The 19,109-nt window shown below is 40.4% G+C and overlaps 1 protein-coding gene across 3 annotated transcripts in view; it reads right to left on the reverse strand.

Annotated features, from left to right (window-relative positions):
* c19h1orf94 (chromosome 19 C1orf94 homolog) overlaps positions 1-17,820 on the reverse strand; it is a 35,497-nt gene extending 17,677 nt beyond the window's left edge. Inside the window, exons 1-7 of one of the 3 annotated variants that reach the window (XM_032536053.1) lie at positions 17,509-17,820; positions 15,440-15,520; positions 14,623-14,839; positions 13,326-14,121; positions 11,955-12,098; positions 10,695-10,828; positions 1,660-1,722 (exon numbers count right to left, since the gene is read on the reverse strand). In XM_032536053.1, coding sequence (XP_032391944.1) covers positions 1,663-1,722; positions 10,695-10,828; positions 11,955-12,098; positions 13,326-14,121; positions 14,623-14,839; positions 15,440-15,520; positions 17,509-17,738 — 1,662 coding nt within the window. In that variant the 5' untranslated portion in view covers positions 17,739-17,820 and the 3' untranslated portion in view covers positions 1,660-1,662. Of the gene's footprint in view, positions 1-1,659; positions 1,723-9,906; positions 10,033-10,694; positions 10,829-11,954; positions 12,099-13,325; positions 14,122-14,622; positions 14,840-15,439; positions 15,521-17,508 lie in introns of those variants that run through there. The other 2 variants (XM_032536054.1, XM_032536056.1) reach the window with 2 other exon arrangements.
* Positions 17,821-19,109: the final 1,289 nt, after the last annotated feature.

A 19,109-nucleotide genomic window follows, 5' to 3' on the forward strand; every position in this document is an offset into this window, starting at 1 on the left:
TGTTCTCCCCGTGTTTGCGTGGGTTTCCTCCGGGTACTCTGGTTTCTTCCCACTGTAAAAGACATGCAACCTAGGTAGGACTACAATTGAAAACTAGCCAATTGGCTAACACTGGCGCATTTACAGAAATGTGCATTGTCCTAATCAAATAAATAAAATCTAGCAATTTTTCTTTTTTTTTAACGGTTAAGTTAAGAACATGGTTGCAAATGTATATGTATATGTACTTCTTTAATTATTTAAGCCAAAAATACTTACGTTCATGTGTCTCTCTGGTCGATCTGGCAGCCATTGTTGCCGGCTGAGCAATGCATTCTGGGTACCCCTTACTTTTAAGTAAGCTCACTGCTTTGCTTAGGTATCTACCCCTTGCCCTTAGTCCTGCCCCTCGATCAAAATGAGTATTGGGACAGCCCTCAATCTCACGTGAACGCGCAAAACTAAGGGGAAGGGGTAAGATAGAGAAACAAGATTCAGGCTTATTCCTCTTAGAGGGCCGATAAATGTCCTGAGCGCCGTCATCTCCTTCTTCCGCTGTGATTCCAACTTCAAGAAACACACGTTGTAGGCTACAAGGAGGCACTAGTCCATTACTGCCCGTCATGCCGTACCATACCACCCTCAATTGGAATGAATGACTTCTGTTTTCTGTTAGTTTAACATGAGTACATATTGTGTGCATGTTCAACTCGGAGACGTCGCGGCATCACCCAAAAACTGCTCACATCCAAAACATGACACTTGTGGATGGAGGGCATGTGCACGGGCTGTTACCACTGAACCACTGAAAACTAACACAACAACAATTTGGCCTTAAACAACCTCTTCACTGATGTTCCACATGCAGAATGTATTGTCACAAAAGTGTGAAATGATTAAAATATGTTGGTGGAACAAAGTAAAAAGGTGTCTGTTCTAAAGCTCTGCTATTTAGCTTCGCCTTGTGATGGTCATAGGACTTGTAATTAAAGACATCCTGCTTCCCTCTCAACTAGGACAGCACAGACACAACATGTGGCAGCATGAAATTCACTGTGACACCACCACCAGTGCCAACAAAGAAAAAGGAGGAAGAAAAAAAAAAGAGTAAGGGTTGGGCTAAGGGAATAAAATGTGATGGAGAGGAAGTGTAAGGAGTGGGAGGAAAGATGAGGAATGATCCCTGATTGTGCTTGTCTTATGAGGGACATCCATCAGCAGTGACACCGGGACAAATAAACCCCTTTTTTTTTTTTTTATTCAATTATATAGCGTGTGGCAGGTTTTTTCATACAAATACACACAAGCCCATACATTCACAAGCGTGCCCGCACATATTTACACACTCATTCCGACACAAGCACATGCTCTCACTTCTGATTCGCATGTGTGCAGCGCAGTCCAATCTAATGTGACTTATATTTAGCATCATTCTCACAGTGGATTGTTTAATCTCTACTGAAAAAGATTTATTGCACGATGGCAGCACTTTTATATGTAACACAAGCTGACAGTTTCATGAAATAGAAGAAGAATCAATGGAGGACTGAGTCGCAGCTGCAACGTGCATGCACAGACTCCCATGTGAATTACAGTTGGACGTCCATTCAGAAACACAGATTAGAACTGGCTCCAAACTTCAGGGACAGGGAAAAAAAATGATGTTGTTAGCGGCCTCACCTGTTAAAAGGGGGAACGGAATCCTGGAGGACAGTTGGCTCGATACGGCGGAGCTCCAAAATACTGGGGGAAGAGAGGAGATACAAGTGATTAGAAGAATTTAAACTAGTTTTTGAAGGATGAAGAGAGAGAGAGAAGGTGGAGAAAAAGACAGATAAATAATAGGCCCAAGGATGTGAAAGAAGGAATCAATGTTTAGCTAAATTGAAAGCCAAGAAAGTGTCAATGAGGAGTTGGTCTGAAACTCCTTCGCAGATAAACAGTCTCACCAGGTTCCTTTTTCTAAATGAATAAGTAAAGAGATGAATTCAGTTAACTGCCTGTGTGTAATATGTCATAATTACAATGAAACTGGAGTAGAAATGCAGCATTTTCAGGAAAACAATTTGGATGAATTGCTTTGGATAGTTTCCGTAACAAAACACCTACACTGCAATATCACAGAAATGTCTATAGTGCTGAAAAGTGCATGTCTGACTATGTATGTATGTATGACTGTATGGGTTAGTGCTGCTGGTATAAAAAGATGGCGGTTCTTGCATGGAACCATGTTAAAAAAACTTAATTGAAAATCTAGTTCTGCTGAGAAATATATGTATATGTATGTATATATGTGTATATATATATATATATATATAATATATATATATATATGTGTGTATGTGTGTGTGTGGGTGGTGTATATATATATATATACATATATACTGTATATGTGTGCATACATGTAGATACTGTGTGTAATAATGTGTGTGTATGTATATTTGTGTGTGTTACTTATATGTCATGTGTGGTGTTTGTGTGAGTGTATACATGTGTGTGTGTACTATGTTATGTGTTGTGTGTGTGTTGTTTGTATATTGTGTGTGTATGTATTATTATATATATATATATTATATATATTAAATGTGTGTGTGTGTATATGTATATATATGTGTATATGATATATATATATATTATATATAGATATATATATATATATATACATGTATGTGTATATATATATACTAAGATTTTACACACACTCCACCGGTCAAAAGTTTGGGGTTACTTTTCCATTGCACTCCATTATAACGCCTATAAAGAGAGACTTTGCATATATAATTTGGAACTGAGGAAAGCAAGGGGATCCTTCTTCTCTGACATTACCACTAGAATCAATAATAATTCACCTGCTTTGTTTGCCACTGTCGACAGGTTAACAAACCCTCCAGTACCAGTAGCATCTGAACATGTATCCACCAAGGCCAAGGTAGATGCATGTGTGTGTGTGTGTGTGTGTGTGTGTGTGTGTGTGTGTGTGTGTGTGTGTGTGTGTGTGTGTGTGTGTGTGTGTGTGTGTGTGTGTGTGTGTGTGTGTGTGTGTGTGTGTGTGTGTGTGTGTGTGTTTGTGTGTGTAGATGTTGCCAGTAGTCACTGAATGGTGAGGATGATTTTGCCTTCTTCTTCAAAGACTAAATTCAGAAGATTGGACAAACAGCCAGTGCCTCCATATCAAGTACAGGATATGTGTTGTCACAGTGTTCAAGCAAAACCAGTTCCAACATGACACAATTTCACATGATCAACCATGAAAACCTGGAGGACATTATACAACATCCTCCTCCTGTTGCCTTGATATTCTACCAACGGGTGTTTTCAAAAACGTTTCCAATTGTTTGACTTCTGATCTACAGAGTGTGAACACGTCTCTTCTTTCAGGAATCTTTCCACAGGCCTTGAAAACTGCAGTGATCACGCCACTATTAAAAAAGAACAACCTAGACACATCACTAATGAGCAACTATAGGCCGATATCAAAACGTCCGTTTGTAAGTAAAATAATTGAAAAAGTGTTTTTTCAACAACTCAACCATTTCTTGTCACTAAACAACAGTTAAGACACTTGTCAGTCGGGTTTCCGACCTGAAACGGCTCTTGTCAAAGTCTTTAATGACATCCACCTTAACACAGATAGTGGCAAAATTACAGTCCTAGTATCACTTGAGCTCAGTGCTGCGTTTGATACGGTCGACCACGACATCTTACTAGACCGATTGGAGAACTGGGTTGGCCTTTCTGGCTGAGTACTAAACCAGGGGACTGTAGTCCAATACAATAAACTGACAAAGGGCATTGAACAAATTAACGACTGGATGTGCCAGAACTTTCTGAAATTAAATGACGGAGGTGGTTGTTTTTGGAGCAAAAGAGGAACGATTAAAAGTCTGCGCTCAGCTTCAAACAGCAATGTTAAAAACAATAGACAAAGCCAGAAATCTTGGTGTTTTCATGGATGCTGACCTGAATTTTAACAGCCACATTAAGACAATTACAAAGTCAGCCTATTATCACCTTAAGCGTATATCAAGGGTTAAAGGACTTATGTGTCAACAGGATTTGGAAAAACCTGCCCATGCTTTTATCTTCAGTAGACTTGACTACTGTAACGGGGTCTTTACAGGTCTCCCTAAAAAATCAATCAGACAGCATCAGCTGATTCAGAACGCTGCTGCTCGAGTTTTCAATAAGACCAAGAAAATGGATCACATCACTCCACTTCTGAAGTCCTCACACTGGCTTTTCTGCCCCTCTGTTATTCTAATATTACCGTGTAATTAAATAGAAACAGGCAGTTTTGCATTTTGCACCACTGATTCATGGTTGTTACATGGCAACTACCAGAAGCATTTGTTGGCAATCTCTAAACCTCTTTTATTCTAATATTACCGTGTAATTAAATAGAAACAGGCAGTTTTGCATTTTGCACCACTGCTTCATGGTTATTACACAGAAAATACCAGATGTGTTTATTTGGAAAATAAAGGGTGGCTACATTTCAGCATTATAATATGGAAATTACCAGTTTTAAATTCCAAGAAGTTTTATCTAATTTAGAAGGTATTACGCTGGTAGTAGCGTATAATACTGTTAAAACATCAACATCAACCCCATTATTATCATGTTATTACAACATTAATACAACTATATTACCACTACCCAGATATACATATGGTTACCATCAAACCCGTTCCTAGTCAGTACCTTGGTAATGCATGTTATTACATCTGTTACCTTCTTATCACCTTATTACCACAGTATTACATCTTATTACTGTGATGTATTCCCCAGTTATTACTTACCTATATATTATTACTTTATTATCACACTGTTACCCCAACATTACCATCTGTGGAATGTAAAGTGCTACCCACCATTTTAATAAAAAAAAGTGCAAAGTTCAGTCATTCTTATCGTATAATAATTAGCATTAATCAAGGTGTATTATATATTTTGCCGGGCTGAAATTATATTAATCATATAGTAATTTTGACCGCAGAGATGAGCAAATGAGCTAATTAGAGCAGAGATCCAATTGGCAATTGCAGTGAAGAGGCAATTAATCACTTTGCAAAGCAGTGCAGTAATAATTACAGTTTTGCCGCTTTGTCATTTGCCTTATTTCTGGAGAGTAAAATGTCTTGTGATGCCAGGCGCTCACTCATAGCACCGTCCTCCGTCTTTGAGCATTTGAAAATGCCAGAGCGTGGGTGGGGGAGGGGGGGTTTGATCCAAAACACAGTGCTGACTGGAGTTTGAGCTTTGAAAGCCAAAAAACCTCAACACTTGGCAAATTATATTTGGGTCATTAGTAATGTTCAACATGTACCCATGAGTCATTTTGTGCTTTGGCGCAGTGAACATCTTACTTATTGTTTTATTAAATGTTGCACTGGCATCTAGTTTTTTTCAAGTTTTTTTTTTTTTTACATTGTAAATATTTCATGTGAAGCTCAGAGAGGTCAAAGGTGTCTTCCAGGAAATGAAGGGTTAACATGGGGCCTGGGAAAAGAGAGAGGCTGATATTTCCTGATTATGAACAAACACATTGATTGAATCTTTCACCAAGTCTGGGTCTCTTGTGGCCCACCTCAAAACCAATCTATGGATCTCTCCTTCTGTGCTAGCTCTCTGTCCACTCCCATGAAAACAATCACAAGGAGGGACAACCATCCCATATTCTTTAGGAGCATATAAGTACTTTCCTTGAGACTCACAGAACCTTATTTTGTTGCCTAGTTACAGGATTTCTCAGCCTTCTTACATTTAAGATTGCCTCAGCCGAACGAGTTCTTGAAGAAACGTGTGTGCAAACGCATCTTCTGCACGAACAGGTTAAATATGACAACCATAGACTGTTAATAGTATTGTCTATGATGCAAACACACACTTAATAGGCTCAACAAAAGGCAAATGTGAGACATTGTGATGAATAAGTAGCATGTAGCACTGATTCATGGATCATTCATGCATCTGCAGGGTCGTATTTCTTGATCTTTGTTTCACTCTTGTCGTTCTGTCATACCATCACCTGTTTGGCACACATACTAGCAACACATACATTAATGTATGCACACATACACACACAGACTTAAAGAAAGAATAGGCCACCTGCCAGAGAAATACAACAGACCTGTGTAGCCTAGCAACAGCTTGGAGACAGGCTTATTATCTAGAAGAAGAGAGAAGAATGCAAGAGGGGAAGCTTTGGCCTATGTCTCTGCCACTCACAAACTTACACAAGCTGAAGGGCACACAGGCTCAAATGTGCAAGCCGCATTCCCGCCAAACCCTCGTCCTCTTACACCCCCCCCCCACCCCCCCAAACGTGCCATGTTTCTCACAATCCCACATTTGCAACAGACCATCGATCAGGCTGCTAAACCAAACAAATTTGGCCACGCACTTCTTTTTCGCCGTCTGCCAAGAGTCGAACATTTTTAATTGTCAATTTGTTGCTCTGTTTTATTTTTTTATTTTTTTGGATGCTGTGGCACCCAACTGCCAGCCTAGGTATGCCAACTCTCTGACACAATAAAACGAGCTTCACTTAATTGCTCTCTCTTAGAGACAGTGTCTAATATCCTGGATGTGATTACTGAGACAGAAGAGGTTTAAATCAAGGGTTAAGGTGGCTGACTGAACGTCTTGGAAAAATAAAACACTCCGAATTCAGAAGGTGGGCACATACAACCTTGGTTCTACCTGAGAGGCCTCTGTGTTTTTTAAGAGAAACCCAAATAGTTACGATCACACATTCTCATCCTACGTGTGATAAAAAGCTCGTTTTTTCTCTGATTTCTTTGCTACCCTTTTTTCTTTCCTGTTAAATTTTAGAAACAGAATATTTAGGTTAGTGTGTGTGTGTGTGAGAGAGAGAGAGAGAGAGAGAGAGAGAGAGAGAGATGAAGAGAAACAAAGACAGAACTATTTTAAAATGTGTCAGTGACTGAAATAGTTCTCATAACTTTTTCACACTCTCTATAAACATTACTTGCATCTCTGCATCAGCTGTTTTGCTTCCAAAAAAAACTTTTATAATGTCTCCATCCCCATCACATTTTAAAATTTCTCTCTCCCTCTCTCTCTCTCTCTCTCTCTCTCTCTCTCTCTCTCTCCCCCCCCCCCCCCCCCCCCCCCCCAGCTATCTTGCCCAGGCTTGCCTTCTTGCATCTCATTTCTCAGCTGACACCAAGAGACCCCCATATTGCCACTTCCACCCAGGGGGGATGTGTCTTGCAGTTTCAGTAATTGTCCTGCTGGATTGGAAGGGCTGAGGCCAAAGGGGCGAACCTCAGAGTGCAGTAGGCCTTGCTGTCACTGACACCAGCACCCATGGTAAAAGAAAGTGCAATCCAAATTTGAATATGTCATAGACAGTAAGGTCAGTCGAGGAGAGATTGAGAAAGAGGAAAGATGGACGGAAAAATATGGCATCTGTTGTTACACGGAGGGGAGAGAGTATTGTGTTGCAAACGCCCCACTGAATTGAAACAAAAACCTAAATGAAGTTTTTTTTTAAAACAGCAGGAAAGTGCACAGCATTTTTGCAGAAAGAACTTTGAAGGGTAAACTTCCAAAGCGTTCCCCCTAAAAAGAGTTTGCTGTAGTTCACAGACGTAATGATGGGAAGCAGAGCAGAATGAAGTTTCAAAAGGCTCCACGTCGTCTTCTGAACCGCCCAGTGCAATAAGAAAAGTAAGGACCCCATAAGAAAGTCCTTAACCCCCAAAAAACAATTTTTTAAATCAACACTTTGGTGATGCTTTTTATTGATGTTTTTAACTTTTTCTTACATTTTTTGTCCCTTTTGTCAACACTTTTGATGCTTTTTTCAATGTTTGTCACTTTGACGTTTTCAACACAACGTAACACTAACTTATTAGCTGTAGTTTTACAGTTATTTTTGGAAATTATGGTCAACAAACCTCATTTATAGAAAATTATACCTAATGTTTGAATTAGAAAAGCAGAAATTAGGAATTATTTAGACTATAACTTTTTGTTTATTTTATCCCTTTAATAGATAGATAGATACAGTGAAGAGACGTGAAAGAGATGGGGGATGACACGCAGCAAAAGGCCGCAGGCTGATTTTGAACCCGGGCCGCTGTAGGACTCGGCCAACATTGGGCAAGCGCACTTGCTGGGTGAGCTACAGGCCGCCCCAAAGGAAAATATGTTGATGGATAATCACAGACTGGAATATGTCAACTTTTACTCATTACTATTTTTGAAACCCCTTCAATTCTTTTTTTCAAATGCTATAAAATTGAATAAGACGCCCCAAAATGAATGAAAGTAGAGATTTGTACTTGCCAAAAAGGGTTGTGTGGAATCAATCATGTTATTTTGGAAAATTAAAATTGGGTGGTTAAAAAGAACATTGATATGAGAAAGAAGGGTTAAAAAAATAGTTAAAATGCTTATTTACTTTCTTGCTGCAAGTTATATGAGTACGTTGAAAACACTATCATGTCTGCAAGCTCAAAATGTGAAGAGCAGAGATATTTAACAGGGGTCCACATGGTTAGTGCCACCAAATTATTGTTTTTTTATTTTAAAGTTGAAAATGTCTTAACACAAATCCAGCATATAGCAGATATAAATCAACCTGTTCATAAAAAAACGCCTTGATGATATGCTTACTAGCCTATGGGTAAAGAAGTCACTAAGGTTTTCATCCACAGATACAGTTAATTCAAAGGATTCACTGTGCCACATGCATCAAAACACGATTTATAAAAACATGCCAACAATTATTATTTTAATTACTTAGTATTCGGTGCACTAAAAAAGTGTGCATATCAAGGCTTTAGGCCACCTTACACGTTATTGTAGGCCCAGTTTAATATGCAACTTCATTTCATACATAATCCGTTGTCTTAAAAAATGTTAAAGACCCCTGGTCTAGAGCAAAATGTCTATCTAGAGCCAGCAGATGGTTAGCTTAGCTTAGGATAAAGACTAGAGACAGGGGGGAGACAAGTATCCAGGCTCTGTCCAAAGGTGAAACTAAATCTCCCCACCTACGCCTCTTAAGCTTACTAATTAAGACTTGTTATTTTTTAACCTCACAACAAATTCAGGTTATAGCCTATATGCTAAGCTAAAATAAGCTACCAAGCTGTTGGCTCTCGCTACATGTTGAGCATACAGACAGAGTGGTAGCAGTCTTCTCATCTAACTGTCGGTGAGACACCAAATAAATGTGTTTGTCAAAATGTCGAACTGTTCCTTTAGTGTTTGGCATGTCAGTATTTTAATAGAGATTAATAAGCCCCATTTCTACAAGGTTTGGGATACAAACAGACTGAAAACAAGCGGACTCATAATGGGAGGTGTTGTTTTAAAAATACATGAAAACAATATGAAGGTTATCAGCAGATTGAAAGGCACATCTATGATGGTATAAGTGGTTCAGGTGTAAATCATACCCATTGTATGTCTCCCAGCAACACTCTTTTCTTTTTTAGAATCACCATTGTTGAATGCAGTAAAAGCATTTAACCATTGTAGTGGCATACATTAGAACAGATGTATTTGTTTGCTCATACAGTGCTTAGCTGTGCTTAGTCATTGTACAGTAGATGGCTCCTGCGGTATACTTTTTACTTGTAATTACATGTTTACACCTAGCTTTTACAAAGCTAAACAGGCTCTTTTAATAGACTGAATTTTAAAATGTTTTCCTGGCATCAGAAAGGAAATGCCAAGAGTTGAACTGGTCTTTGTGGCTTGACAGCCAAGTGCAGTACAGATCGTTGTTCCGACTGCTCGTTGTGATTGGCTGAGGAGGTACTGTTTTCAACTTCCTGATGTACCACTGAATACTTGTCTGTAAGTACCACTTTGCCTCATTGAATTCATTACCCCTGAGACCAGAAGGGCTGCCAGCTGTTTGTTATGAAGTAATCAGAACCAGCAATCTTCAATTGAGAACAAAAACAGCATTTATTAGTTTGTTGTTACTTTGTCAACCAACGTTGCACTGGGTAGATGGCAGAATAGCTTTCAGATGGTGCATTCACGGGTATTTCACACGCACAGTTTGGCCTAATGAGGAAGGACAGGAGATGTATTGGTCAAAGACAAACAAACACATACTGTATATGCACAGTATAGAATTGGAAATGTCTGGAAATGTACTTGCTAAATATCCTGTATGTGCTAGCTGTGACAACATTTTTTATAGATATTCTAACACTAAAAAAGTGGGATTGGTCTTTTCCTGTGGTGTTTCTATGGTGCAGTTACAGTAAAGATGGAACGTGAAAGCTGGGTAGCAACAATAGCTATTGTTGGACTGAGGACTAGGTGTAAAAGATATTTGAGCGAGCCTCTGATCAGCTGTGAATGTTGTGTAACAAAGCAATATTACAGGATAAGTAGTGCTGTGATTGCGGGGGTCACTGCAAAGTTATATTTGTATTTCTATACAGTATATTCTGCTATCATCAAAGTAAATCTCCTGCTTGATTCCGGTTATATAATCTGAATTCTGAACACTGCTAAAAATGCATACAATCAGTAAGCTATTTAAATCCAGATGTAGCCATTGTAACTAATCAGGGGTAGGCTTTATCAAATGCAAGACGTAAACATACAACAACATGATATGGAAAATCCTATAAAGTAGCACTGTGACACTGCACACATTGGCTTACAGATAAAAGTGTGTGGTTGATAATTAGTTTAAATCTCAATAATGTATTCACCTGATGAGTGGGAGGGTAACCAGGTCTAACAAACTGATTTGGGTTGCGAGGTCGAGGGCCGTGACACATAGGAGGGGCTGCCTTATGGGAAGGAGTCACTTTGTTGGGGAAGTTCTGAGCAGCAGAACACCCAGCTGTGAAAGGACAAAAGAAGTAAAGGATTGCAGAAAGAAAAGATGAATACGTGTTTTGTATTTGTAATACAGTTCTTTACAGTAGTTACTACTGGTATACAATGAAATACCAATTAAGTCCCGTAATGGCTGCTGAAGATCAATAGTTCATTCCAACAATCATAGGGATTTGCACGCATTTAAGTAGCAAACTGCACAGAAGAACTTGCATAGTTTCTACAGTGGTTATGTCACTGCAACTTCTAAACACCTTGTTGACTTGTGTTCCACCACAACACATTCAAACATGCAAGTCACAAATCAGAAATTCACTCAGAAGATGCCCATGCTTGCTGCACTGCATGGTCCCTTCTCAATTAAGACTTTTAACTATAAACACACAGTATCACAGAAGCAACTTCTCCAGAGAGACTGGATCATTCAGTTTAGGTGATGTTAAAACTCAATTTGCAGATCTGATCTGGCAAATTTAAAAACAAATTACACATACATCACCAAAGTATTTTACAATGTATGTGCTGTTAAGCCATATTTGATGAGTGGGAAGGCTTGAAAGCAAAGTTATAATTATATTACACACTGACAGACAGTTCACTTTACATGTGAGAACCTGGGTTTGGGAACTGCTCAGTAAAGCCACGTTTGACTTGCAACAGCTCATAGAAAGCAGAGGGTATAGGCAGAAAATAATAACCTATTCTATTTATGTCCGTTTTAAAATTGACTAGATTACTTGTATGTGTTGTTTAAATGTCCCCATATTATTAAAATAAATATCAGTTAACAGTTTTGCATTTGATGGTGTGAGATGGAGACCACCAATTATCTCGACCAGAGCATCATTTGCATGAGGTAAACACACCGAAATATTACAATTAATTTAACAATGATATATTGATGCTTTAAAACGCTCCACGCAGAACCATTGAAGCACGGTGCATAAAGGGCAAGAGGACATGCTGTCGTCATCAGCTTAGTTGGTGTTGCAAAATAAATGCGCTCAACCAGCGACGATCCTGATGAATTCTTCATGTGGCCCACACTGGAACATAATACTCATCTCCCCTACAAACACAACCCCCAACAAAAACACACATAGGCTAAAGATGCCAGGGTATAAACTTACCTTTGGTTCTGTTAATGGGAACTGTGTGCTGAAAGGTACAAGGTCTGGCTTTCTCCTGGGGGGCAGCTGCTTGCTTCATGCCTGCCCTGGCAGCGCTAGCCCAGGACCTGGCACTGATATCATCCACGCCATCTGTACCTGCAACTGCAATATGCACAGCAAGGGGTAAGGATTAGCAGGATACCCATTTCACATGCACATCGTCTTGTCTGGCATGTTTAATGTTAAGTGTGATGCAGACGGAAAGCTTAATAGAACTGTGTTATTTTTATTATGCCGCAAATGAATTGTAAGCAGCCCCCCCACCCAGGGGATCAACAAAGTGCTATTGAATCAACAGTGCTATGCTATCAAAGAGTCAATTCTATCATATCAGCAATGACTGCAAACTGCTGGAGGAGTGCCAGCAGTTTGTATCACATATGCACATTTATTGAGCAGTGCAGAGCTGCCTTCGGGTGCAGTCGTGCACCTGTTAAAAGGCAGAAAAGAATTCAAATAGAGCTAAATATAACTGAGTTGTATAGTGGTATGTACATTCTAGTGTGCTAGGATGAAATATGCCTAAATTCAACTTAATAATAGTTAGTAGCAATGGAGACACCCCACTGCAAAGTGTGTAGGAGGTACTATATTAATGTGTGTACTGTAAAAGTCATACTGCAACAACATACAAGCATACTTGAGTTGCTTTTGACTTCTTCATATCTGTGTCCACAGATTGACAGGGTTGCAACAGCCAGTATGGAAGGCTAACCGTGTAAATCACTTTTCCACCGCGCCACGCGACTGAGGGATTACTTCTCTGTAGCACCCTTGCGGAGTCACAGCTAGCAACCCAACGTTTGCATGTACGTGTGCGTTTGCATGCGGGTGGGCGGACTTGTCGGGTATTACAAGCCCACCTCATTGATTAGGTTGCTCTGATTGGGCTGTTTTGTTGTAGACACAACTTGGATTCAAGAAGTAGGTCTCAAGTTCAGAAAAGTAAACAAAGTAGAAGCTCAGCCGCTTGCTATGTAGCAGAAACAAAAGAGGTTAATTAATTGAGTTTTGAGAAAAAAGGGTAAAACTTTTTCTGAGCTGGACAAACATTTCGACTCAGCAACTTCTGATAGCCGGCGTTTCTGCCTGGGACAGGTGCTGCTGCTTCTCTCCTGCCTTTAATTAGCCGAGTATGACAGCGTCATTAATATCAATAATAGATTCTCAGACAGGGTTAGTTTGTGTGAATTTCTGCATTTGTAGCTCCAGAGGGTGTTAAGAATGGCATAAAATGATATTAATGATAACCAGATTATTTGTACCAACTGATAGAAGGAGAGCATATGAAGAGCACAGCGAGGCAGAGACACGTGGCAGATTTATTACCTATAGGAGGCGGCTGGTTGTTGGCCTTTAGTTCTTCACAGCTGATGGCGGGAGAGTTGCGTTGGCCGCTCCAGCACAGCACAGATTTCTGATCTCCTGCACAGATGGAGGAGACCTCGTGGGGCACATTTTCCTTCCTCCTCTGATTGGAAGCCCCACTCTCTTGGCGTTGAGTTTGTGAGTGAGTAAGCCCTCTTTTCCAGCTTGCACCTTTGGTCTTGGGATTCCCATTAAGCAACACACCCAGCGCTAAAGGTTTCTTTGGGGGCTGCAGAGCCGGGAAGTCAGCCAGCAGGTCGTAAGCCACATGCTGTGTCTCGGCCACAGTGGCAGTGAGGGTGTTATCTGGGTGGAATAAAAGGGGAAGCTCCCACTGGCTGGGCACCTTCCACAAGGCTGGAGGCTCTGTGGAACATGGTAGAGTGCCATCCTTTATTGTAGATAGTGGAGGAAAGTCCTTCTCTGTGCTATAAGATGGGAGCTCCTGTTTGTTTTCACTCTCTGAGTCACCGTCACTGCTATCAGTGGCGCACCTTCGCACCCCAGGTAGAGTTACACAATCGTCGTCATCGCTGGAAACACAGCCAGAACTGCTACTTATATTTGTCTCATCCTCGCTTTCACATGTGTCCCTAGGTAGTTTAGAAGGATGTGGAGGATCTTCCTCCACCTGCAGGGGTGGGGCGTGGTCCTCAGTGGCAGAGCAGACAGGATATGTCTCCTGAGGTTGAGGTTTGTCTCTTCTGCTGCCGGGTTGGGGGACCCAAATCTTTTGTTTGTCTGACACATCTTTCTCCTGACATGACAGTGAAATAACAACAGAACATTTTAAACTTAATTATCAAGTTTTTAATAGAACGACATTAATAATAAAGTTCTGATATATTTTGATTTTTTATGGTCATTGAACATATCTGTAAAATTTCTACTTATAGTAATATCCACCTGTATATTATATTCAGTACATATCCAGCTGTAAATCTTGCTCACAATACTTGTTATCTATATTTTATATTCATAGGACAAACCCATCTGTACAATTCTGTTTTTAATAGTATTCATTTCTATATTTATTCAGTACTTATCCATGTCCTGCACTTATGAAACCATTGCATATCCTGCACTTACTGCTATTGCACTTCTGGTTAGACCCAAACTGCATTTCGTTCCCTTGTACCTGTACATGTGTGATGACGATGAAGTTGAATCTAATCTAATCTAATTTTAAAGGTAGCGGCTAACTAGGCTACGATCAACCAACAAAGAAAGAGGAAGCCAGCAAAGTCATCATGCTCACCAAATTTCTCTTCCTCGTTGCCTCCTCCTCATTTCGTTTCATCTCTTTTTCCATCACAGGGATCAGTACCCGCGCAGGCTTGGCAACATTGGGATGTCTGCGGCCCGAGAGATAAGGGCACGGAAGGGTGAAGGCAGCGTGGCACTGCTGCTTGTCCTTCTCATACGTGCTCAGACCCAAATCATCTGTCTCTTTCTGCTGCTCCTCAGCCCTAGACCTGGAGAGAGACACAGAGTGGTGTGGGAGTGTGGCGGGGTTAATTCATCTTTCGTACGTAACAGACCTACTGCTACAAGGTTAGCCTGCTCATGCAATCTTTTCATAAAGAAAGTGAAATGTCTCCAAGTGGTGTCAAATAATTTCACATCTCAAAAAGAGAGGGTTTTTTTTTGAGTTTTAGAAGCAGGTGAGATTTATTTTAGATTCTAATCACTGTGGTGTTCATGTATTACTAAGAAAAGGTCACTTGTATCATGAACATGTTCCAATTAGGTTTAATTGGAGGCATTGCAGGAGTTTTTGCTTTATTTATCATATTTTAAGAATAAACCCTTTGGTCTCGAATCAAAACATGAATCATTGGGTCGGTGGCTCCATCCTGTATGTGTGGTGTGGCACCCGCCTTAAACCATGACTTTTTAATGAGGCTACGCTTTAGTCACCATGCTGTCTACTGTCAAGCCACGATGCGGAACAGACGGTCCGGTGGGACCTGGGATGCTTATGACAACAACGTCATGGAAGCGCCGGGGCGGTCGGTGAGCAGATGGTGTACATTAACATTATACAGTGGGTCTATGACCGCACAGCAGCCTACCTGATCCACACTGCAATGTCGAGTCCGGGGTTAGAAACAGGCCTTCTCATCAATCCATTCATCCATCCATTTTTCATCGACCTATCCAATTCAAGAAAATCATGGTATGAATTTTTAAAATGACACTGCAGGCCCGGCTACCAACAAAACTTGTAAAGAAGCTACAGGTCAAACATTCAGGATGACCTCCACAATGGACCACGTGCCATTTTGTAAAAAAAACATTCGTTTTTTTTTGTTTTTTTGTACTGCACACGTGATGGCTTATTTCAGAGAGAGAAACTAATGTGCATGTATTAATGGATTCCATTTAAACCGATCTTTAATGTTTATATTAAACACTTGCAAAATTGCTAAAATGTCCTATACAGATGAAGCTGCCTTGCCTGAAAACTGCATGAAAAATAAAATATAGAGAATAAAATCCACCACCATTTTCAAAACCTGGTAACACAAAGCCTTTTTCTAACTGTTATTGATTTAGTGTTATTAATAATTAATTTAGGAAGTGGTACAATGATGATTATTAAATCCATTCACAATCATTGGGTTATTTCAATTTTTCCTACTTAGACACTAAATCCCAATGGATACAGTGTAAATATAGGATAATATGGCCTTATATCCTAAAGTCACTACCTTCTCCTTTTTGCTATTAGAGTATTAACTTCCATAATCAGATATTCTGAGAAGCCAAGATGATACCACACTTACAGATACCATGACTTGAAAATTTCACTTTATGAGGTTTTTTAACAATAATATGCGTTCCCCCAGCCTGCCTGTGGTCCCCCAGTTGCTAGAAATGGTGATAATGAAAGCTCGATCTGGGGGTCTTGCCTCTTATGACATCATAAGGGGCAAGGTTACCGCCCCTTTCTCTGTTTCACCCGCCCAGAGAATTTGGGCCCCCCATGAGGGAGAGACATCGTGGCTTTCAAACAAGCAAAGCGGCAGTTGGTCAAAGCCACACCCCCAGCCTCCACCCTGTCCCCCCCCTTCCTCCTCCTCAAAAGCTACAGACACAGAGATGGCACATACTAAGGAAAGCTCATTGTGGGACTGGCTCTTGTGGCTGTAATTCTGCACCAAGGCTGGATTTTGGAAAAGAGACTTCAGATATGTTATTAGGGAAGCACTAAGTCTCATATAAAAAGACTTCAGATATGGTATTAAGGGACCACTAAGGTCTATATAAGAGACTTCAATACGTATTAGGGCCCACTAAGGTCTATATAAAAGAGACTTCAGATACAGTATTAGGGACACTAAGGCCTATATAAAGAGACTTCAGACTAGTACTATGGACCACTAAGGTCTATATAAAAGACTTCAGATACAGTATTATGGGACCACTAGGTCTATATAAAGAACTTCAGATACAGTATTATGGGACCACTAAGGCCTATAAAAAGACTTCAGATACGTAGTATGGGACCACTAAGGTCTATATAAAGAGACTTCAGATACAGTATTATGGGACCATAAGGTCTACAGTATATAAAGAGACTTCAGATACAGTATTATGGGACCACTAAGGTCTACAGTATATAAAGAGACTTCAGATACAGTATAATGGGACCACTAAGGTCTACAGTATATAAAGAGACTTCAGATACAGTATTATGGGACCACTAAGGTCTACAGTATATAAAGAGACTTCAGATACAGTATTATGGGACCACTAAGGTCTACAGTATATAAAGAGACTTCAGATACAGTATTATGGGACCACTAAGGTCTACAGTATATAAAGAGACTTCAGATACAGTATTATGGGACCACTAAGGTCTACAGTAAATAAAGACACTTCAAATACAGTATTAGGGGACCACTAAGGTCTATCTAAAACCCATGTCATGGGATCTTTAAGAACAAAATGATGCAGCATCATTTAACATTACAGACTTTGTAAGTCTGCAACTAGCTAGTATTTAACATGAGACAAACTGTACTGTACAAGGTATCCAACACTACAGTCAGTTCACTATGGACTTACTTTCAGAGACTCATTTTGAGACACATTAATGGTGTCCAGATGTGTGTGTGTGCACCTAGCTCAGCCTTACCGATTTGGTTTGCTGTCTGGGGCCGTGCTGTCTTTATTCTGCGGTGAACTTTGACCTCTGGCCAGCTCCTCCGTGGCCTCCCTGGCTCTTCTCCAGATGTTTTTGCAGACACGATCAAAGTTGTCATTCGGCACGTGCGGATGAGTCCATGTGCAGCGCGGAAAAGGTGCGAATGCACTTACGATCTGTTTTGAAGTGAGGGACATGGCGCCAGCATCTCGTAGCATCATTTTGTCTCCGGTGTTCACACGCACGGGCTTGTCTCTGAGCTTACCACTCAGGTTACAGCGTTCAAATGGTTATTTTTGAACCAGCTTTTTGAAAGGCACGCTGTCATAGCAACCGGAACTTCGAGAATGTTAAATTTAACAATAGATCAGTCCCAGTTCATCTCTCCCATTATTCCCATACATAGCGAGTGAATTCATGAATGAATGAGCATTACGTGTAGACCAAGCCTAGAATCCATTTACTACTGATTAAGGCAATCTCATCCCTAAACTTTTTTAATAGATAAACTATCATTGTGGTATAATATTCCTCTATGATGATAACATCAACCCATGCTGGATTCCTTTACCAGATCAACCACTCAGTAACTCACGGAAGTCAAAAGTTGGATCTATGTCCCCAGAACAACCTGATCAGGAGCGACAGCAGCAGCCCACTGTTATTGGCAAAGTTTCATTTAATGTTGCGGGAGGAATATTTATGATCTCCATCTTAGATATACTGTTGAAGGCTAACGCGCATTTCATTAGCGCGACTGTTTCCACGCACGGCACGGCACGGCACATTGCGGAAAACATAATTACACCGGTCATATGCAAAAAGTGGAAATGACATTCAAATTTACTGTCGAGGGTTCCAGCCTGTTAAGCATCAATTTCACGTTTAGTGAGCAGGAAGTGGACATCTATGTTAAACTGCCGGGCAATCAGATGATTGGTCTTAATGGATGGAGACAATGGCCTCGTGGACCCCTAAATCTTAACATAACAAATTGGAACAAGGTGGATTTTACGCGTCATATACTATTATTATTATTATTATTATTATTAGGCTATTAGTGTTATTACTTTTTATCATCATAGAGGAATAGTAGGCTATACAAAAATAGTTAATATTTGAAAAAAAAAGTTTAGTGATGCGATAACCTGAATCAGTAGTGAAGGGAGCAAGTTGGATGTAGGCGAGAGAGAGAGAGAGAGAGAGAGAGAGAGAGAGAGAGAGCGAGAGTGGAGAGAGAGAGAGGGAGAGAGAGAGGCGCGCGGAGAAGGAGCAGGTCTGCAGTCTGATTCTTGGCGTCGCACAGACCCGACGTCGCTGCGATACTGGGAATACACAGCCTAGGCTACATACTGCATATTTCTCTCTATACGATCCAGTCAGATCCCTGACTACTGAATCCGTTGGTCGAGAACTTCTCAAACGAGGCGATTTTTTCTTGGATCCGGATAACATCTGTGGCTCTCCATCATTCGCCGTGCGTTCATCTGAATCTCGGATTATCGGCACCAGATATGTTGTTAAATGGAGATAAAATAAAGAGGACAAACAAGTGCTGCGGGACAAACTGAAGGAGGGATCTCCTGTTTGTT

The sequence above is a fragment of the Etheostoma spectabile genome, chromosome 14, assembly GCF_008692095.1.
Source record: "Etheostoma spectabile isolate EspeVRDwgs_2016 chromosome 14, UIUC_Espe_1.0, whole genome shotgun sequence".
In the NCBI taxonomy this organism is placed as follows: domain Eukaryota; kingdom Metazoa; phylum Chordata; class Actinopteri; order Perciformes; family Percidae; genus Etheostoma; species Etheostoma spectabile.